The sequence below is a fragment of the Erinaceus europaeus genome, chromosome 1 (assembly GCF_950295315.1).
Source record: "Erinaceus europaeus chromosome 1, mEriEur2.1, whole genome shotgun sequence".
NCBI lineage: Eukaryota > Metazoa > Chordata > Mammalia > Eulipotyphla > Erinaceidae > Erinaceus > Erinaceus europaeus.
The window spans coordinates 94,599,292-94,617,579 of record NC_080162.1 but is presented as its reverse complement, the minus strand read 5'-3'; the positions used below and the strand labels follow the sequence as shown (position 1 = coordinate 94,617,579).

General features: G+C 40.3%; 1 protein-coding gene across 1 annotated transcript in view; it reads left to right on the top strand.

Annotated features, from left to right (window-relative positions):
* Positions 1-18,288, top strand: part of GLUD1 (glutamate dehydrogenase 1) — a 47,361-nt gene that overhangs the window by 26,866 nt on the left and 2,207 nt on the right. Inside the window, exons 6-12 of the mRNA XM_060191079.1 lie at positions 6,962-7,141; positions 7,970-8,107; positions 8,316-8,453; positions 9,078-9,158; positions 14,849-14,972; positions 15,736-15,827; positions 18,079-18,141. Of these exons, the coding sequence (XP_060047062.1) occupies positions 6,962-7,141; positions 7,970-8,107; positions 8,316-8,453; positions 9,078-9,158; positions 14,849-14,972; positions 15,736-15,827; positions 18,079-18,141 (816 nt within the window). The remainder of the gene's footprint in view (positions 1-6,961; positions 7,142-7,969; positions 8,108-8,315; positions 8,454-9,077; positions 9,159-14,848; positions 14,973-15,735; positions 15,828-18,078; positions 18,142-18,288) is intronic.

Sequence of the window (18,288 nt, the reverse complement as noted above, 5' to 3'; positions counted from 1 at the left end):
AGCAATGTAAAAGGGTTCCTCTGTCCCCACAATCTCTCCAGCATTTGTTGCTGCTGTCCTTTTTGATATATGCCATTCTTACAGGAGTGAGGTAGTATCTTAGTGTTGTCTTAATTTGCATTTCTCTAACAATCAGTGACCTAGAGCAGTTTTTCATATGTTTGTTAGCCTTTTGGATCTCCTCTGAGGTGAATGTTTTGTTCATATCCTCTGCCCATTGTTAGATGGGGGTCATTTGCTTTTTTGGTGCTAAGTTTGCTGAGCTCTTTATATATTTTGGTGATTAGTTTCTTGTCTGATATATGGCATGTGAAGATCTTCTCCCATTCTGTGAGGGGTCTCTCTGTTTGTTTAATAGTTTCTTTGGATGTGCAGAAGCTTTTCAATTTGATGTAGTCCCATTGGTTTGTTTCTGCTTTAGTCTTCCTTGCAATTGGGTTTGATTCATCAAAGATGTCCTTGAGGTATAGGTGGGAAACTGTTTTACCCCAATGTTTTCCTCTAAGTATTTGATTGTTTCTGGTCTGACATCTAGGTCTTTGATCTATTTGGAGTTGATTTTTGTTTCTGGTAAGATAAAGTGGTTCAATTTCATTCTTCTGCATGTTACAACCCAGTTTTCTCAGCACCATTTATTGAAGAGAGCCTCCTTTTTCCATTTAATCCTTTGGGCCCCCTTATCAAAGATTAGATGTCCATAGGTGTGGGGATTTATTTCTGGGCTTTCAATTCTGTTCCACTGGTCTGTGTGCCTATTTTTGTTCCAGTACCATGCTGTTTTGATGATGATGGCTTTATAATATAGTTTAAGGTCTGGGAGTGTGATGCCTCCATTTCTCTTTCTTTTCCTCAAGATGGTTTTGGCAATTCTAGGTGTTTTCAGGTTCCAGATAAATGATTGTAGAGTTTGTTCTATTCTCTTAAAGAAGCTTGGTGGAACTTTGATGGGTATTGCATTAAATTTGTATATGGCTCTGGGGAGAATATTCATTTTGATGATATTTATTCTTCCAATCCATGAGCATGGGATATCTTTCCATTTCTTGGTATCAGTTTCTATTTCCTTGAGTAGCAACTCATAGTTTTCAGCATACAAGTCTTTCACTTCTTTGGTCAACTTTATTCCTAGGTATTTGATTGATTTTGCTGAAACAGCAAATGGGAGTGATTTCTTAATGTCTTCTTCTTCATATTTAGTGTTTGCATAAAGAAATGCCACTGATTTTTGTACATTGATTTTGTAGCCTGATACCTTGCTATATTGCCTAATAACATCCAGTAACTTTTTGCTGGATTCTTTAGGTTTTTCTATGTATACTATCAGATCATCTGCAAATAGTGAGAGCTTGACTTCTTCCCTTCCAATCTGTATTCCTTTGATTTCTTTCTCTTGCCTGATTGCTATGGCAAGAACTGCCAATACTATGTTGAAGAGTAACGGTGACAGTGGACAGCCCTGTCTAGTCCGTGATCTGAGGGGGAATGCTTTCAGCTTCTGTCCATTGAGTATGATGTTGGCTGTAGGTTTGCTATATATGGATTCCACTATCTTGAGGAATTTCTCATCTATTCCCATTTTTTGTAGAGATTTTTCCTCCTCTTTAGCCATAATCTTTCTAGGAAATTATTTCTATAGCTTTAGTCTCATCATAGATGTAGTGAACATTAGTTGAACTTAATTTCTTTTTTTTTTAATTTATTTATTGGGGAATTAATGTTTTACATTCAACAGTAAATACAATAGTTTGTACATGCATAACATTCCCCAGTTTCCCATTTAACAATACAACCCCCACTATGTCATTTATCATCCTTCATGGACCTGTATTCTCCCCACCCACCCACCCCAGAGTCTTTTACTTGGGTGCAATATGCCAATTCCATTCCGGGTTCTACTTCTGTTTTCTTTAGTTGAACTTAATTTCACCCTGTCACAGATGTTGAATGAAATCCTCAAAAAGGGATCCCCCACCAGGGCACGACAGGTTGTTGCTAAGGCACCAGAAGCAAAATAAAGAAGCATTCAGTTCTGACTTCTTCAAAGTGCTTTCATTTAAAGAGAAGCCAGGACACATGAATAGATGAGGAATGGAAATAGTATAATAAAAGGGGGGGGAGAGAGATAGCATAATGGTTATGCAAAGAGACTCATACCTGAGACTCTGAAGTCCCAGGTTCAGTCCCCTGTACCACCATAAGTCAGAGCTGAGCAGTGGTCTGGTAAAAAAAAAAAAATACATATAATAGTAATAAAATTTAAAAATAAAAGGGTAGAGAGTTGCCACTTCTGAAAGAAGTCTTTTGGAAGGAAGATTCAGACCAGACTTTGAAAATAGGTAGAATCTGAACATACAGAGATTTGTAGTATGGGATGAAAAACAACAGAACTTGGGTTATCTGAAGGTAAAGGCATATTTAGAAAAGTAAGAGTGTTCCAGGAGGTGGCACAGTGCGTAAAGCATTAGACTCTAAGCCTGAGGTCCTGAGTTCAATCCCCGGCAGCACATATACCAGAGTGATGTCTGGTTCTTTCTCCTCCTATCTTTCTCATTACATAAATAAAATCTTGAAAAGAAAGAAACATCTTTCCAACTATATTAAAAAAATAGTAGAAGAGTAAAGATGGAAGTAAACCTTCATGTTTTCTTTGTTCTCCAATGTTTTTCTTTTACTTGCTAGTCAAAGATGAGCCTTTGAAAGGTGCTGAACCTTTCTCAGGGCAGAGTAGGCTAGCAACAGTATTAGACTCTGTACTAGAGTGAGGGGGCAACCTCCAAATTATATCAGCAGCCCTCATAGCTCAAGAGCCATAAAGGTGAGGGAAAGGGAGTCAGGCTGTAGTGCAGCGGGTTAAGTGCACGTGGATCATAGTGCAAGGACCACTGTAAGGATCCCAATTCGAGCCCCGGGCTTCCCACCTGCAGGGGAGTCACTTCACAAGCGATGAAGCAGGTCTGCAGGTGTCTAATCTTTCTCTCCCCCTCTCTGTCTTCCCCTCCTCTCCATTTCTCTCTGTCCTATCCAACAACAACATCAATAACAACAATAACTGCAAAAAAAGAGAATAAATATTAAAAAAAAAAAGGTAAGGGAGAAGGATCAGTGCACTGCAGAGAAGGCTCGGTGGGGCTAATTAGTTATATGGGATCAGGAAAATTGACAAAGTTGAATCAGAGAACTAGAGAGACTGAAGTGTAGGGGCTGGACAAAAGTAGTGCCACTAATGCAGAAACCAAGAAAAAGACTTTGTATGATTGAAAGGCATGGGCTCTTAGAAGGCAAACATTTGAGGAGGGTAGAATGTGATTGCAGTTCCTTGTAGAGGAATTTAAAGATCAGTGTCATTTCCTGAGGGTGGTAGTCAAGATTCTGGGCAGACAGCATGCCTAAATTCTAGAACTGGCTCGTATGTGTACCAGCTGTGACCTATGGCAAGTGCAACCCTTAGGAAATGACACTGATCTTCTCTATCAAGAGGATTCATCATATGTAAAGTGACAATGTAAATTTTTTTTATAAAACTGTCACAATGATTTAATGAATGACAATATGATGAGTTCAGAAAAGTACCCAGCCGGTACTAAACACAAAACATAAACTGAGCACAAAACATATATATTCACCTATTTATTTTATTTCTTTATTTTTACTAGCACTGCTCAGCTCTGTAAGTACTGCTCAGGATTGAACCTGGGACTTTAGAACCTCAGACCTGAGAATCTCTGCATAAACATTATGCTATCTACCCCACCCCCAAACATAAGAAAACATATAAGTACATCAGATCAGATGCACAATCTTCTGAAGTGAGACAGGAGCAATATAATACATTTCAAGGAATTTTGGTTTTGACTGTCATGCCCTAAAAAGATGCTTTTCTTTGTCATCTTTTTGTGTTAAAATGAATTCTGGTTACCCTCTTCCAATCCTTTTAAGTCAAGTGCAAAGCAGCAGGCACTATATTGTTAATCATAATTCATTTCAAGTGTTGGTAGCATTATTATTGTTATTTTACTGTATTTTAATGAGAAAGAGAAACAGAAAGACTAGAGCATTTCTCAGCACTGGTTTATGGTGAGGCTAGGGTTTGAGCCTGGGAACGGCAGAGCTTCAGGTATGAAAGTCTTTTCCATAACCATGATGCTGTTTCCCTAGCCCTAAGATTTTCCTTCCTAAAGTGATAGGAAACAAAACCAGAACTCAAGGTAAGGAGGCTATAGTTTTTGTTTCTGATTTTCAGGCGGGAACAGGAATCACTTAGCTCCTTTTGTGAATACCCATCCAGAAGAAAGGATACCGGAAAGAGGTGTTCTCCCTGGGTTTCCAGGCTGATTAAGTATGCTGGTGAGCTCAGCAGCTGGCACCACGCCTGGCACCTCAGATAGGCCTGCAGTCAGCTCCAGCATTTCCATTCTCCCTGTTTAAAAGCACTTGGCACTGGGTTTACAATTCTGTATTCATAAGTGTTAGTTATTCATGAAAGTAAACTGTGGGAAAACTACTTATTCTATAAATCACCTTACTAAACTTTTTTTTTTACTTGTTTGTATTTTTGTCAGTAATTATACAAGTAATACAATTCTGAGTTCTTCCCATAAAAATATTTAAACAGTAACACATAAAGACTAGGTCATTCATTAACTCAACCAGTTCTAACACATACAGAGGGGCAAGGGGTGAAATCAGGCACAACAGTAGCAAATTGACTCAGCAGGATTATTATTTTTTTTCTTTTAATATATCAACAAGACTGTAAGATAAGAGAAGTACAATTCCACACAATTCCCACCACCAGAGTTCCATATCCCATCCCCTCCACTGGAAGCTTCCTGATTCTTTATCCTGTGAGCATGGACCCAGGGTCCTTATGGGGTGCAGAAGATGGAAGATCTGGCTTCTGTAGTTTCTTCTCCACTGAACATGGGTGTTGGCAGGTTGATCCATACTCCCAGCTTGTTCTTATCTTTCCCCAGTGGGGTGGGGCTCTGGGGAGACAGGGTTCCAGGACACATTGGTGAGGTTGGCATCATGGTAGTATCTGGAACTTGGTGGCTGAAAAAGCATTAAGATAGAAAGCAGAACATACTGTTTAATAATCAGGAACCTAAAGGCAATACTATAGCATATGAGATTTGAGGTCTCCATTTTGGAAAAGGCTAATAAGTCTATTTTAGGTATATTCCAGGGGGCCCACAACTATTAATTTTTGCCTAAGTCTGACAGCTAGCATGCAGGCGGACTAAAGGTATTGTCTGGGGGACTCAGCGGGATTATAAAGCAGTCCATATTTAAGCCACTGACTTAGTAGATCTGTCTCTAGCTTCTTCTTTCCTACTGATGGATTTGTCTATTCCACATTGTTCCGGTTCCAATTTATAGTATATCTGATGCCTTGGAAGGGAAGCTTATGAGAACTTCATTAGCTCCTTCCTCCATTTTTTTTTCTAATAATATTTGTTTATATGAACAAGAATACATCATGGGGCCAGGTGGTGGTGAACCTGGTTGAGTGCACAAGGGCCCAGGTTCAAGCCCCTGGTCCCCACCTGCAGGGGGAAAGCTTCACGAGTGGTAAAGCAGGGCTGCAGGTAGCCCTCTGTCTCTCTCTCTCTCCCTCTCTATCTCCCCCTTCCATCTCAATTTCTAACTGCTTCTATCCAATAAATAAATAAAGATAATATTAATTCAAAGAGAATATAGAAAGTTGAGTGATAGTCTATTCCCCTGCCACTTCACTTTCAGACTTAACCACTGCTACCAGAGGGTCACTGCATAGACCTGGTTCTTCTACCTCTCCACAAAGAGCTTTTTGTTGTTGTTGCTTATTTGGACCCAAATGATACCATTTAAATTCCAAGGATGGTGCAAAGAGGCATTCAGAGTGGCCCAGCATTTGACATTACCATGTAGGCTCTTCTACAACACAGTCTCTAACAAAAGTAGGTTTTCTCAAAACTCTGGCAATAGAGTAGTTTGCCATTATCCCAAGAGGTTTGGGAAAGTACAAATCTGTATGTGGTGTATGACCAGGCCGACTTGGAACTTGTGCTTTGAGTTGAAAAGCTCTTAAACAGCCAGCTAAAATGAAAAAACATGTCAGCAAGGCCTGTGATGATTCCATTTGTGCTAAATATGTCTGTGAGAAGAACAAACCATGCTTTTCTTATTGAAGAGCACAAAATGGGCATTAAAATGTTCCAGGCACAAGCACAGTCAGAATGAAGTATCTTTAAGTATGAACAGTTCCTAAAAGTAAGTTTTCTAGGTTTTGTTGTTTTTAGCTTTTTTTTTTTTTTTAGTTTTAGTTAAAACTTCTTTGTGTTCAAATCTTTCTTTTTACCACAAAGACTCCCACTACTTCCTCTCCTGACAGCTATTTATTTATTTTTCTTTCTTTTACTGGAGGATGGAGAGAAAGAGAGAGAGAGAGAGAGGAAGGAAGGAAGAAAGAGGGGTGAGTGGTCCTGGAGGTGGCACAGTGGATTCTCAAGCATGAGGTCCTGAGTTCAATCCCTGGCAGCACATGTACAAGAGTGATGTCTGGTTCTTTCTCTCCTTCTGTCTAAATGAACAAATAAATAAAATCTTTAAAAAAAAAAGTGGGGGGTGACAGGAAGCAAGAAATAACCTCATGCTCAATGCTTAATGGAAAGCATATTCTAGCTTAATAGGACTTAAATTGTATTGAAGGATAATAGTTTTTTAGCCAAATTGTCTGTTTTTGTGATGTTGTAATTTGTACTAAATACCCTGTTTTTCTCATCAGAAAATATAGGCTGGTTTATTATATAATTTCTAGGAATGAAAGTTTGGAAAATATCTTCATTGATGAAAATAAACTTGAAAGATACCCTCATTTGTCAAATGAGAATATATTTTAATTTTAATTCTTTGTTATACTGATTTGTCATAGAAAAGAGGCTTACTATTTTACTTTTTAAATTTTGGTCTTCTCCTGCAGGATATTAATGCTCATGCCTGTGTTACTGGCAAGCCTATTAGCCAGGGTGGAATCCATGGACGGATCTCTGCTACCGGCCGAGGAGTTTTCCATGGGATTGAAAACTTCATTAATGAAGCTTCGTATATGAGCATTTTAGGAATGACACCAGGATTTGGAGACAAAACATTTGTTGTTCAGGTGAAATGTTTATTTTATTGAAGAATAACAGACTACTGCTCACTAAATTTTTAATTCCTAAAGTAAGCAGTAATATCACATGCACAAAGCTCATCATCATATTACAAAGTAATATATCCTTACTTTTTTATTTTTGGTGTTATTCTAGTTACTGGAATTGTTTTAAGTATTTCGTTCATTCATTTTTTATTATCTTTATTTGTTGGATAGAGACAGTCAGAAATTGAGATAGAAGGGAGAGATAGTGACCGAGATAACTGTAGCCCTGCTTCAGCGCTCATGAAACTTCCCCCTGCAGGTGGGGACCAGGGCTTTGAACCCAGGTCATTGTGCATTGTAATGTGTGCACTTAACGAGGTGCACCACCGCCTGGCCCCAGTATTTCTTAAATACATAAAAAACTGAAAGTCTCCATCTATTATGGCTAACTAGAATGGTTTGCTCAGTGATGCAAACTTCAACCTTGGGGGTGGGGGAGGGATGCTTGGTATTTGATTGTTACAGCTTAAAGTGAAATTTATATTCCTTGAAGTTAGCAACTTACCTTTCATGATGACAAGACATTACATTAGATCTTAAGGACCTAGGTATTATGGTTGGCAGGACTACCTTTATAAGTATACAAGGCCACACCCAACTAAACTGCTTTGAGACTCATTATCTCAGATAACAAAAAGTTGGGTTCCACATTCTTAAACATAAATTCCTTATTAAAGAGAAGCCATTCAACACATTTCTTTTTCAACAAGGATTTTTAAAATTGCTTCTAAACTTAAAAAAAAAAAAAAAACCTGTATTAATTCTTATATCATGTATAATTCTTAACAGGGATTTGGTAATGTGGGCCTACATTCTATGAGATATTTACATCGTTTTGGTGCTAAATGTGTTGGTGTTGGTGAATCTGATGGGAGCATATGGAATCCAGATGGTATTGACCCAAAAGAACTAGAAGACTTCAAATTGGTATGATAACATAATATCTGAATGGTGAAACTACCCTGAATATTATAAATTGAAATAAGTCTTGTTGGAATCTTATTTCCATTGCTTCGTTTCAGAAATGTAATTCTAGGTGGTGAATCTTAATAAATGATTCTTTGTATCATAGACACTAAACAAAAGCATGTAGATTCTGGTACAGCCACTAATTCTGATGTGTGATCAATTCCAGCAACATGGATCAATTCTTGGCTTCCCCAAGGCAAAGCCTTATGAAGGGAGCATCTTGGAGGCTGACTGTGACATATTGATTCCTGCTGCCAGTGAAAAGCAGCTGACCAAGTCTAATGCTCCGAGAGTCAAAGCCAAGGTAAGAGTGACAGTCTGGATTCAGTTCAGCCTTGGCAATGTGAAATGGTGAAAGAAAAATTGTAGTTGGGTTCTTCATTTTGTTTTCAAGTAGCTCTGTTTTGTATAGTTTGCATCTATGTTTCTCTCAAAACAATTCAGTGACTTTCAGTATACTCATTGTGCAATCATCACAGTGGTTTTTCTCTTAAAACAAACTTCCAAAAACACAGTGAGGGGAATAAGGAAATGGAAAATAGTTTAATAAGTGGCCTGGTGGTGGTGCACCTGGTTGAGCACACTTACAATGCACAAGGACCTGGGTCTGAGTCCCCGACCCCCACCTGCAGAGGGAAAGCTTTAGGAGTGGTAAGCCAAGGCTGCAGGTGTCTCTCTGTCTCTCCATCTCTCCTCTATCTCACCCTTCCCTCTCAATTTCTAGCTGCCTCTATTCAATAAATAAATAATCTTAAAAATTGTTTAAATAGTTTAATACTTTGCAGGATGTGCAGCAATTTATATAATTTGTAAAATAGTCCTTGTAATTGAATTTTAACTACAACCCATAAGTACATGTCTCTTGAACTCAGTGGAGGGGATTTGACAGTATTAATGGCAGCTCTGTATGTTTCTTGCTCTTTTACAGATCATTGCTGAAGGTGCCAATGGACCCACAACTCCAGAAGCTGATAAGATTTTTCTAGAGAGGAACATAATGGTTATTCCGGTAAGTCTTGCCATCTGTGGTTGCAAGGTTTTATATGTAATTGGAATAATTATCTGTTAAAGAGAATTGATGCAGTGCTGGCTGTTAGTTCCCAAGCTGTAGTGGACTATCCCCCCCCCCCCAGGTATTCTTCTTCTAGCGTTTGCCCTTCTTCCGTAGCCAGTCAACAGCGTCAGGTTGAGCCTGATGTAAAGTTTCGAGACCTCCTTTGAATCTGGAGAGGTGGCAGTCATTGACTATGTGGGTCATAGTCTGTCTGTAGCCGCAGGGGCAGTTCGGGTCGTCTCTGGCTCCCCAGCAATGGAACATAGCAGCACACCGGCCATGGCCTGTTCGATAGCGATTGAGGAGGGCCCAATCATAACGAGCTAGGTCAAAGCCGGGTTGATGCTTGCAGGGGTCTGTGATGAGGTGTTTGTTCTTTACCTCAGCTGACTGCCAACTCTGTTTCCAAGAGTCTGGAACAGACAAGTTCAGTGTAGGCATAGGGGACCAGATTGGGTGACAAGACATCAAGCGTTGGACAGGGTGGGCGAAGATATCCGTGTATATTGGCAGGTCCGGTCGAGCGTAGACGTGGGAAGTGAACTTAGATGATGCCGCATCCCGACGAATATCTGGCGGGGTGATGTTGCTAAGAACTGGCAGCCATGGAACTGGGGTGGAACGGATGGTTCCAGAAATTATCCTCATGGAGGAATATAATTTGGAATCGACCAAATGGACATGGGGGCTACGGAACCGTACTGGGGCACAGTATTCTGCAGTGGAATAGCATAATGCCAGAGATGATGATCGTAGTGTGGAAGCGCTTGCGCCCCATGAGGAGCTGGCCAGTCTTGCAATGTTGTTATTCCTCGCGCCCACCTTTGCTGCAGTTTTTATGAGATGTTCGTGAAATGACAGAGTGCGATCGAGAGTAACGCCAACATAGACTGGCTGGGCTTCATGCCGGATTCTCGTATCGCCAAGCTGCACATTAAGCTCATGCGAGGCCAAGGCATGGTGTAGATGGAAAACAGATGATACCGTTTTTGCAGTGCTAGGGATTAGTCGCCATTTTTTACAGTAATCAGATATCAGAGACATGTCTTTCGTGAATGTTTCCTCGAGGATGTTGAACTTGGATGCCTGAGTTGCACAGCAGATGTCATCGGCGTAGATGAACTTCCTTGAAGAAGTTTCTGGGAGGTCACTGATGTAAATATTAAATAGCGTAGGAGCCAGAACAGAGCCCTGGGGGAGGCCACTTGAGACAAGTCTCCATCTGCTAGACTTGTCACCCAGATTCCCCCAGGTGTGATTCAAGAATTCATACAAAACATTCCAGATGAATGAACATTTTTTGCATCCAGGGTTATTTCTGGGGCTCAGGGCCCACACTATGAATCCATGGCTCCTGGCAGTTTTTTGGTTTTTTTTTTAATTTGATAGGTCAGAAAGAAGTTTAGAAGGGAGGGGAGATAGAAAGATGGACACTTGCAGATCTGCCTCACCACTTGTGAAGCATCCATGCTACAGGTGGGGAGCAGGGGTTCAAACCTGGGTCCTTGTTTGGGTCTTATACATAGTGCTACAAGTGCGCCACCGACTCCCCCCCCCCCCCCGATAGATGAGCTTTAATTTTTTTTTTTTTCCCCTCCAGGGTTATTGCTGGGCTCGGTGCCTACACCATGAATCCACCGCTCCTGGAGGCCATTTTTCCCCCTTTTTGTTGCCCTTGTTGTTATAGCCTCATTGTGGTCTTTATTATTGCCATTGTTAATGCTGTTCGTTGTTGGATAGGACAGAGAGAAATGGAGAGAGAAGGGGAAGACAGAGAGGGGGAGAGAAAGATAGACACCTGCAAACCTACTTCACCACCTGTGAAGCGACTCCCCTGCAGATGGGGAGTCAGGGGCTCGAACCGGCATCCTTACGCCGGTCCCTGCATTTTGCACCACATGCGCTTAACCCACTGCGCCACCGCCCAACCCCTGAGCTTTAATTTTTATCTTCCCACTCTTCATCTTGGCTAATCTGGTGCATTCACTGCTGTTCAAAACTACCAGCATCTAAGATCACATCTTCTGAAGGAAAGGGGGCAGCCGGGGGAAAGAGGTTCATCCTTGATTGCACATGCCCTGCAGAAAATGGAATCATAGGTGCTTGATAGTTTAGAGCAGTTTCTGCAGAAGAGAATGGAATCACAGTGAGTGGGGAAGCTGGGAACCTTAATGGAAGAGTCATATATAACCATTGAACAGAACAAGAGCAAGATCACTGTAATTTCTGATGTGCCTTTTCCCCAAAAGCTATTTGAAATAATTCCCTCACACACCAAATAAATAAATAAATAAAAGATTAACAACCTAATTAATTGGTTGCTAGTAGCTGCTCATAGTAAAGAGTTATGAATCGAGAGGTGGTAGCACAGCAGGTTAAGCGCACATGGTGCAAAGCACAAGGACCGGCGTAAGGATCCTGGATCAAGCCCCCGGCTCCCCACCTGCAAGGGAGTCTCTTCACAGGTAATGAAGCAGGTCTGCAGGTGTCTATCTTTCTCTCCCCCTCTCTGCCTTTCCCTCCTCTCTCCATTTCTCTCTGTCCTATCCAACAATGATGACAACAATAATAACTACAACAATAAGACAACAAGGGCAACAAAAGGGAATAAATAAATATTTTAAAATGTTAAAAAAAAGACTTATGAATTGCATTACTTCCAGATTAACAGAGATGAAGAGGAGGAAGATGAAGATTAAAGTTCATTTATCTGGTACATGCCATTGGAGCAGAAAGGAACTGTAGTAAATGCTTCATACTGCCTTTTTTCGCCCCTCCATTTTTATTTGTGATTAATAGTTGGTTACAAGACTGTGAGATTACACTGCACCCAACACTAATGTTCTGTGTCTCTACCCTCCCAAAACTTCACACTGCTTTTATAAGATCATGACCAGGGAGGCTGGCATTGGAGCAACTGAGTGAGTGCACATTATAGTGTGCAAGGACCCAGGTTCAATACCATGGTCCCAACCTGCAAAGGAAAGCTTCACAAGAGGTAGAGCAGTGTTGTAGGTGTCTCTCTGTCTCCCTCTCTATCTCTCCTTCTCTCCTGAGTTTTAAAAGAAAGAAAATTATGACCAGGAAAGTAACTTGGCATTAGAGTGCAGGAGTTAAATGTGTAGGGCCCAGTTTATATCCCTGGTGCTACACATGCTGGGGCGATGCTTCTCTGATACCCTATCTTCAGTTTATGGCTCTTTAGCCTTTTTAAGAATTCAGTGGGGGTCGGGCGGTGGCGCAGTGGGTTAAGCTCACGTGGCGCAAAGTGCAGGGACCGGCGTAAGGATCCCGGTTCGAGCCCCCGGCTCCCCACCTGCAGGGGAGTCGCTTCACAGCAGGTCTGCAGGTGTCTATCTTTCTCCCCCCCTCTTTCTCTGTCTTCCCCTCTTCTCTCCATTTCTCTCTGTCCTATCCAACAACAAAGCAACGTCAACAATGGCAATAATAACCGCAATGAGGCTGCAACAACTAGGGCAACAAAAAGGGGGAAAAATGGCCTCCAGGAGCGGTGGATTCATGGTGCAGGCACCGAGCCCAGCAATAACCCTGGAGGTAAAAAAAAAAATAAAAGAATTCAGTTAGGAAGTAGATAGCATAGTGATTATGCAAACAGACTCTCATGGCTGAGGCTCCAAAGTCCTAGGTTCAGTCCCCCATACCACCATAAGCCAGAGCTGAGAGGTGCTCTGGTAAAAATAATAATAATAATAATATAATTATAATTATTATTATTATTAGGCCAAGGAGATAGTATAATGGTTTAGTGCAATACACCAATTTCATTCCAAGTTTTGCTTAGTGTTTTCTGATCTTGTTTTTTCAACTTTTGCCTGTGAGTGAGATCATCTCATATTCATCCTTCTGTTTCACTTATTTCACTTAACATGATTTCTTCAAGCTCCATCCAAGATGGGCTGAAAACAGTAAAATCACCATTTTTAATAGCTTAGTAGTATCCCATTATGTATATATATACCACAACTTTCTCAGCCACTCATCTGTTGTTGGACACTTGGGTTGCTTCCAGGTTTTGGCTATTATAAATTGTGCTGTTATGAACATAGGTATACATAAATCTTTTTGGATAGTTGTGTTTGGTTCCTTAGGATATATCCCCAGGAGAGGAATTGCAGGGTCATAGGGTAGGTCCATGTCTAGCCTTCTGAAAGTTCTCCAGACTGCTCCACAGAGGTTGGACCAGTTGACATTCCCACCAGCAGTGCAGGAGGGTACCTTTGTCCCCACAACTTCTCCAGCATTAGTTGCAAAAAGAAAGCAACTTATAAACCAATAGGGTAACTCAGCTGGGAGGACCTACCTTACATATAAACCAGGTTTAGCCTGTCCCCCACCATATTGAAGGCTTTAGTGATTACTGTTGTTCTCCCCCCTCCCCCGTGTGTGTGTGTGTGTGTGTGTGTGTGTGTGTGTGTTTACACCAGAGCACTGCTTAGTTCTGGCTTATGGTGGTGCAAAGGACTAAACCTGGGACTCTGGAGCCTCAGGTTTGAGAGTCTCTTTGCATAACCATTTTGCTCTCTTCCCCACCTCTGTCATTCTCTCTGTCTCTGTCTCTTTCCATCTCAAAAAGTCAGTGGTGAAACTCCAGTGGCAATAAAAATTCACGTACATAAATGTATGTTTTTGAAAGTGTATTGTGTTTTGGGCAGGGGTAGAGCATAATGGTTATGCAGAGACTCATGCCTAAGGCTCCAAAGTCCCAGGTTCAATATCCCCTGCATCACCATAAACCAGAACTGAGCAGTGCTCTGGTTAAAAAAAAAAGAAAGTGTATTGTGTTTAAAATGTTATTCTAATTTAGTGGGGACTCAGGAAGTTGAGCACACATGCTACCATATTCAAGGACTCAGGTTTGAGCTCACACTCCCCATGTGCAGCAGGGAAGCTTAATAGGTGGTGAAGCAAGTGCCTCTTTCCCTCTCAGTTCCTCTCTGTCCTATCAAATAAAGGAGGGGGAGGAGAATGGCCACCCGAATTGGATTTGCTTGTAGAGCCCCAACAATAGCTTGATGGCAATAAAAAAAAGTCATTCTAACTTAAACTCTAAAATTCTGATTTTTAACCTAATACATTTCAGATGTCTCTTACTGCTTTATTCAGAAAACTATATGGGTGGATTTTTATTGTTCTTTTTTTATAAGCATGAGTCTATATCTAAAGGTTACTGGAAAGTAGAAATTAATATGAACTTTTTGATGCATTTTTAAGAAGCTCCTTTGCTGGGCTGGGGAGATAGCATAATGGTTATGCAAAAGACTTTCATGCTTAAGGCTTTGAGGGCCCAGGTACAATCCCCCAGCCCCCAACACCACTATAAACCATAACTAAGCAGTATTCTAGTCTCTCTCTATATGTGTGTGTCTTTCCGTATCTCTCTCATTAAAATAAAACAGTTAAAAACTTGAAATTAGAAAAAATAACCTCAGATGGCTTGGGAAGCAGTATTAATAAAATGTGAAATTTCTTTGGTTTATCTCCCTAGCCCAAGATGTAAAATTCCTATACTGATATTTGAGGAATTTGGAGCTTAAACTGCTATGAGCTCTTATATTTACTGTTAAATTATATTAAAACCATGATCTTTTCATTTCTTTGCCTTCCTGTCACATTTTTGTTTGTAGGATCTCTATTTGAATGCTGGGGGAGTGACAGTATCTTACTTTGAGTGGCTGAAGAATCTAAATCATGTCAGCTATGGCCGTTTGACTTTCAAATATGAAAGAGATTCTAACTACCACTTACTCAGTAAGTTCTGATAAACTTTTTCTCCAAAAATAATCTTTTATTTTGGGCTAGCTAAAAGGCTGGGGGAAAGTTCCCACTTACAACTAGTTACATTTTGTAGTACTAGAGAACATAATCTCACAACCAAAAAATATCCTGTATTATTCTCTCTGTTATGTGAGAATTAGACCAAAAAAACACAATTTCTTTTTAGGTTCTAAATAGATAGTTCTCTCAAATATATTTATTCATTTGTTTATGCATGATATAGTATAATTTAAAACTGAAAACTGTTGACATTCATCCATTACTATTTCCAGTTACTCTTAATAACTTAAAGAATTTGCTCAGATACGATTGAGAATATCACTTTTTTTAAGTAAAGAATGCTCTAAAGTTAATTGTAGACTTTCTCATCAAGTTGAAATAAGACCAAGACCTCCAACTGAGCTTCATTACTCAGACCACTTTGAGAACTTGAGTGAAATGTTCCATTATTTCCGTTTCTTTTTTCTTCCAAATTTTTTTTTTTAAGGAAAAAAAAAGAGCCAAAGAAAAACCTTGGCAATGGGTGGTATGGAAATAGAGCAGTGACCTAAATTCACATTTTTATAGGAATTTGGCAAAGTGATTCACTCTCTTTTAACTGAATTTTAAATGATTCATCCTTTTGTTAGTGTTGAAGGTTTCTGAAACTCCATTTTAGTTTTGGGATTATCCTGGATATAATTTGGGATCACTTTTGGCTCTACTTCATTTTTTTTCCTATTTGATTTTTTTATAGTGTCTGTTCAGGAAAGTTTGGAAAGAAAATTTGGAAAACATGGTGGAACAATTCCAGTTGTGCCCACAGCAGAGTTCCAAGACAGGATATCGGTATGTATACTTGTTACAGAATTACATTTTAGGGGGCACAGTGGGTTAAGCACACATAGTACAAAGCACAAGGATCCTTGTTCGAGACCCCAGCTCCCCACCTGCAGAAGGGGTTTCACAAGTGGTGAGGCAGGTCTGCAGGTGTCTATTTTTCTCTCCCTATATTCCCCTCATCTCTCAATTTCTCTCTGTCCGGTCCAATGAAAAATGGCCCCGAGGAGCAGTCAATTCGTATTGCTGGCACAGAGCCAGATAACCATAGCGTCTTAAAAAAAAAAAAAAAAAAGAGGGTAGAATTATATTTTATATACATTAGACTCAAGCCTGGTAAATTGATTTGAGTTGAGGAATGGTAATCAGCATGACAGTGATTATATGTCTTGTGTGTGCTTTGTGCCTTCCCCTTTCATTACATTCTAAAAATGGATTAGAGTCTTCATTTAAAATAATTAGTGTTTCTTCTGCCTTTGGTACTTTGACAGTATAGGTGACTCAAGTGAGTCTAATGTAATTGTGAAAAATACTATATATTAGGCTGGGGAGATAGCATAATGGTTATACAAAAAGACTTTTTTATGCCTGAGGCACCAAAGGTCCCAGTAGATTTTAAAATCTTTTGTTTTTAATCTTTTCCATTTTTAAACTCTTATGCACCTTGGTGAATTTAGACTTAAATTCTTTTTGTGGTTGTTGTTTTGTGTTTTTGTTTTGTTTTGTTTTTTTACCAGAGCACTCATCATCTCTGGCTTATGATCATGTGGGAGGATTGAACCTAGGAGTTTGGAGCCTCAGGCCTGAGAGTCTACGCTTAATCATGATGCTATCTACCCCCACCCTCAAATTAATTTTTTTTATTATAGGTTTATTCATGAGAAAGATCAGAGAGAAAAGCAGACATCACTTTGGCACATGTGCTGCCAGTGATCAAATTCAGAACTTCATGCTTGAGAGTCCTATGCTTTATCCACTGCACCACCTCCCAGACCACAATATAGGTTACATTTTTTTGTATCTTTTATTTTATTTATTTATTATTGACAGAGAAATTGAGAAAGGAGAGGAGATAGAGAGGGAGAGACACCTGCAGCCTTGCTTCACTACTCGTGAAATCGTCCCCCTGCAGGTGGGGACTAGGGGGTTGAACCTGGGTCCTTGCACACTGTAATGTGTGAGCTTAGCTAGGTGCACGACCACCTGGCCCCTTGAATTCATTTTTCTTGAAGCCCTTTAAGCTTCTGGTATGTATCTTTCCACCAGAACACTGCTCAGCTCTGACTTATGGGGGGTAGGGGTAGGGCAGGGGGCGGGGGGAGCACTGAACCTGGGACTTTCGAAACTCAGGCATGAGAGTTCCTTTGCATAATCATTATGCTATTCTCTCTCCTCCCCCCCACCCCCACCCACAACTTCTTATATTATCTTCATTTGTTTTAGTGTTTTTTCTTTTGTTGTCTTTCACCCCCCCTTGTTGTGGGGGGAATGGCTTCTACCTTATCTTCCTGCTCTCCACTTCAGTCATTGTCAATTATCCACTGTACCTTTATGTTCTGGGTGGCATCCCTGTCTAGCTGTGGAATGGAGTTGAATATACAGTAACATTACAGTATTATAACACGGGGCAGGGGAGACAGCATGGTGGTTCTGCAAGACTTTCATGCCTGAAGCTCCAAGGTCCCAGGTTCAATCCCCAGCACCACCATAAACCGGAGCTGAGTAGTACTGATCTCACTACTGCTTACCCTCATCTTTCTTTGTCTATATATCTCTGTGTTGATAGTATTGCCTTGATATTATTTCATGAGTATTTTACTTGTTTGGTGTTAAAAGTATTTAAAAAGGGAGTTGGGCAGTAGCACAGCGGGTTAAGCGCATGTAGCGCAAAGCACAAGGACCGGCATGAGGATCCCGGTTCGAGCCCCCAGCTCCCCACCTGCAGGGAAGTCACTTCACAGGTGGTGAAGCAGGTCTGCAGGTGTCTATTTTTCTCTTCCCCCTCCTCTCTCCATTTCTCTCAGTCCTATCCAACAACGATGATATCAATAACAACAATTTTTTAAAAAGTATTTTAAAAAAATTATGGTCTAAGTGAAACTAGTTAATAGAAGAATACTGTACAAAAAGTAAGTATACCTTTACTAAAACAAAAACAAAAAAAAACCTGTCTGGTATGTTCTTCTAAGTAATCTTTGCACTTTCTTGGATGTACTTTTGTGTGATTTTTGTGAAACTTAATGTTTTATTTTCCTACTAGGGTGCATCTGAGAAAGACATTGTGCACTCTGGCTTAGCTTACACTATGGAACGTTCTGCCAGGGTGAGTGTGCAGATGACCTTTGTTTCTACTAGTCACACAAACAGCTTAATCATGTCATTTCTGCTGTCAGATTGTGGTAGAAAAATGCCAATTTGTTTACATGCTCTTCCTTGGTATATAGCAAACCCCCAGGCCCTTTCAGTATTT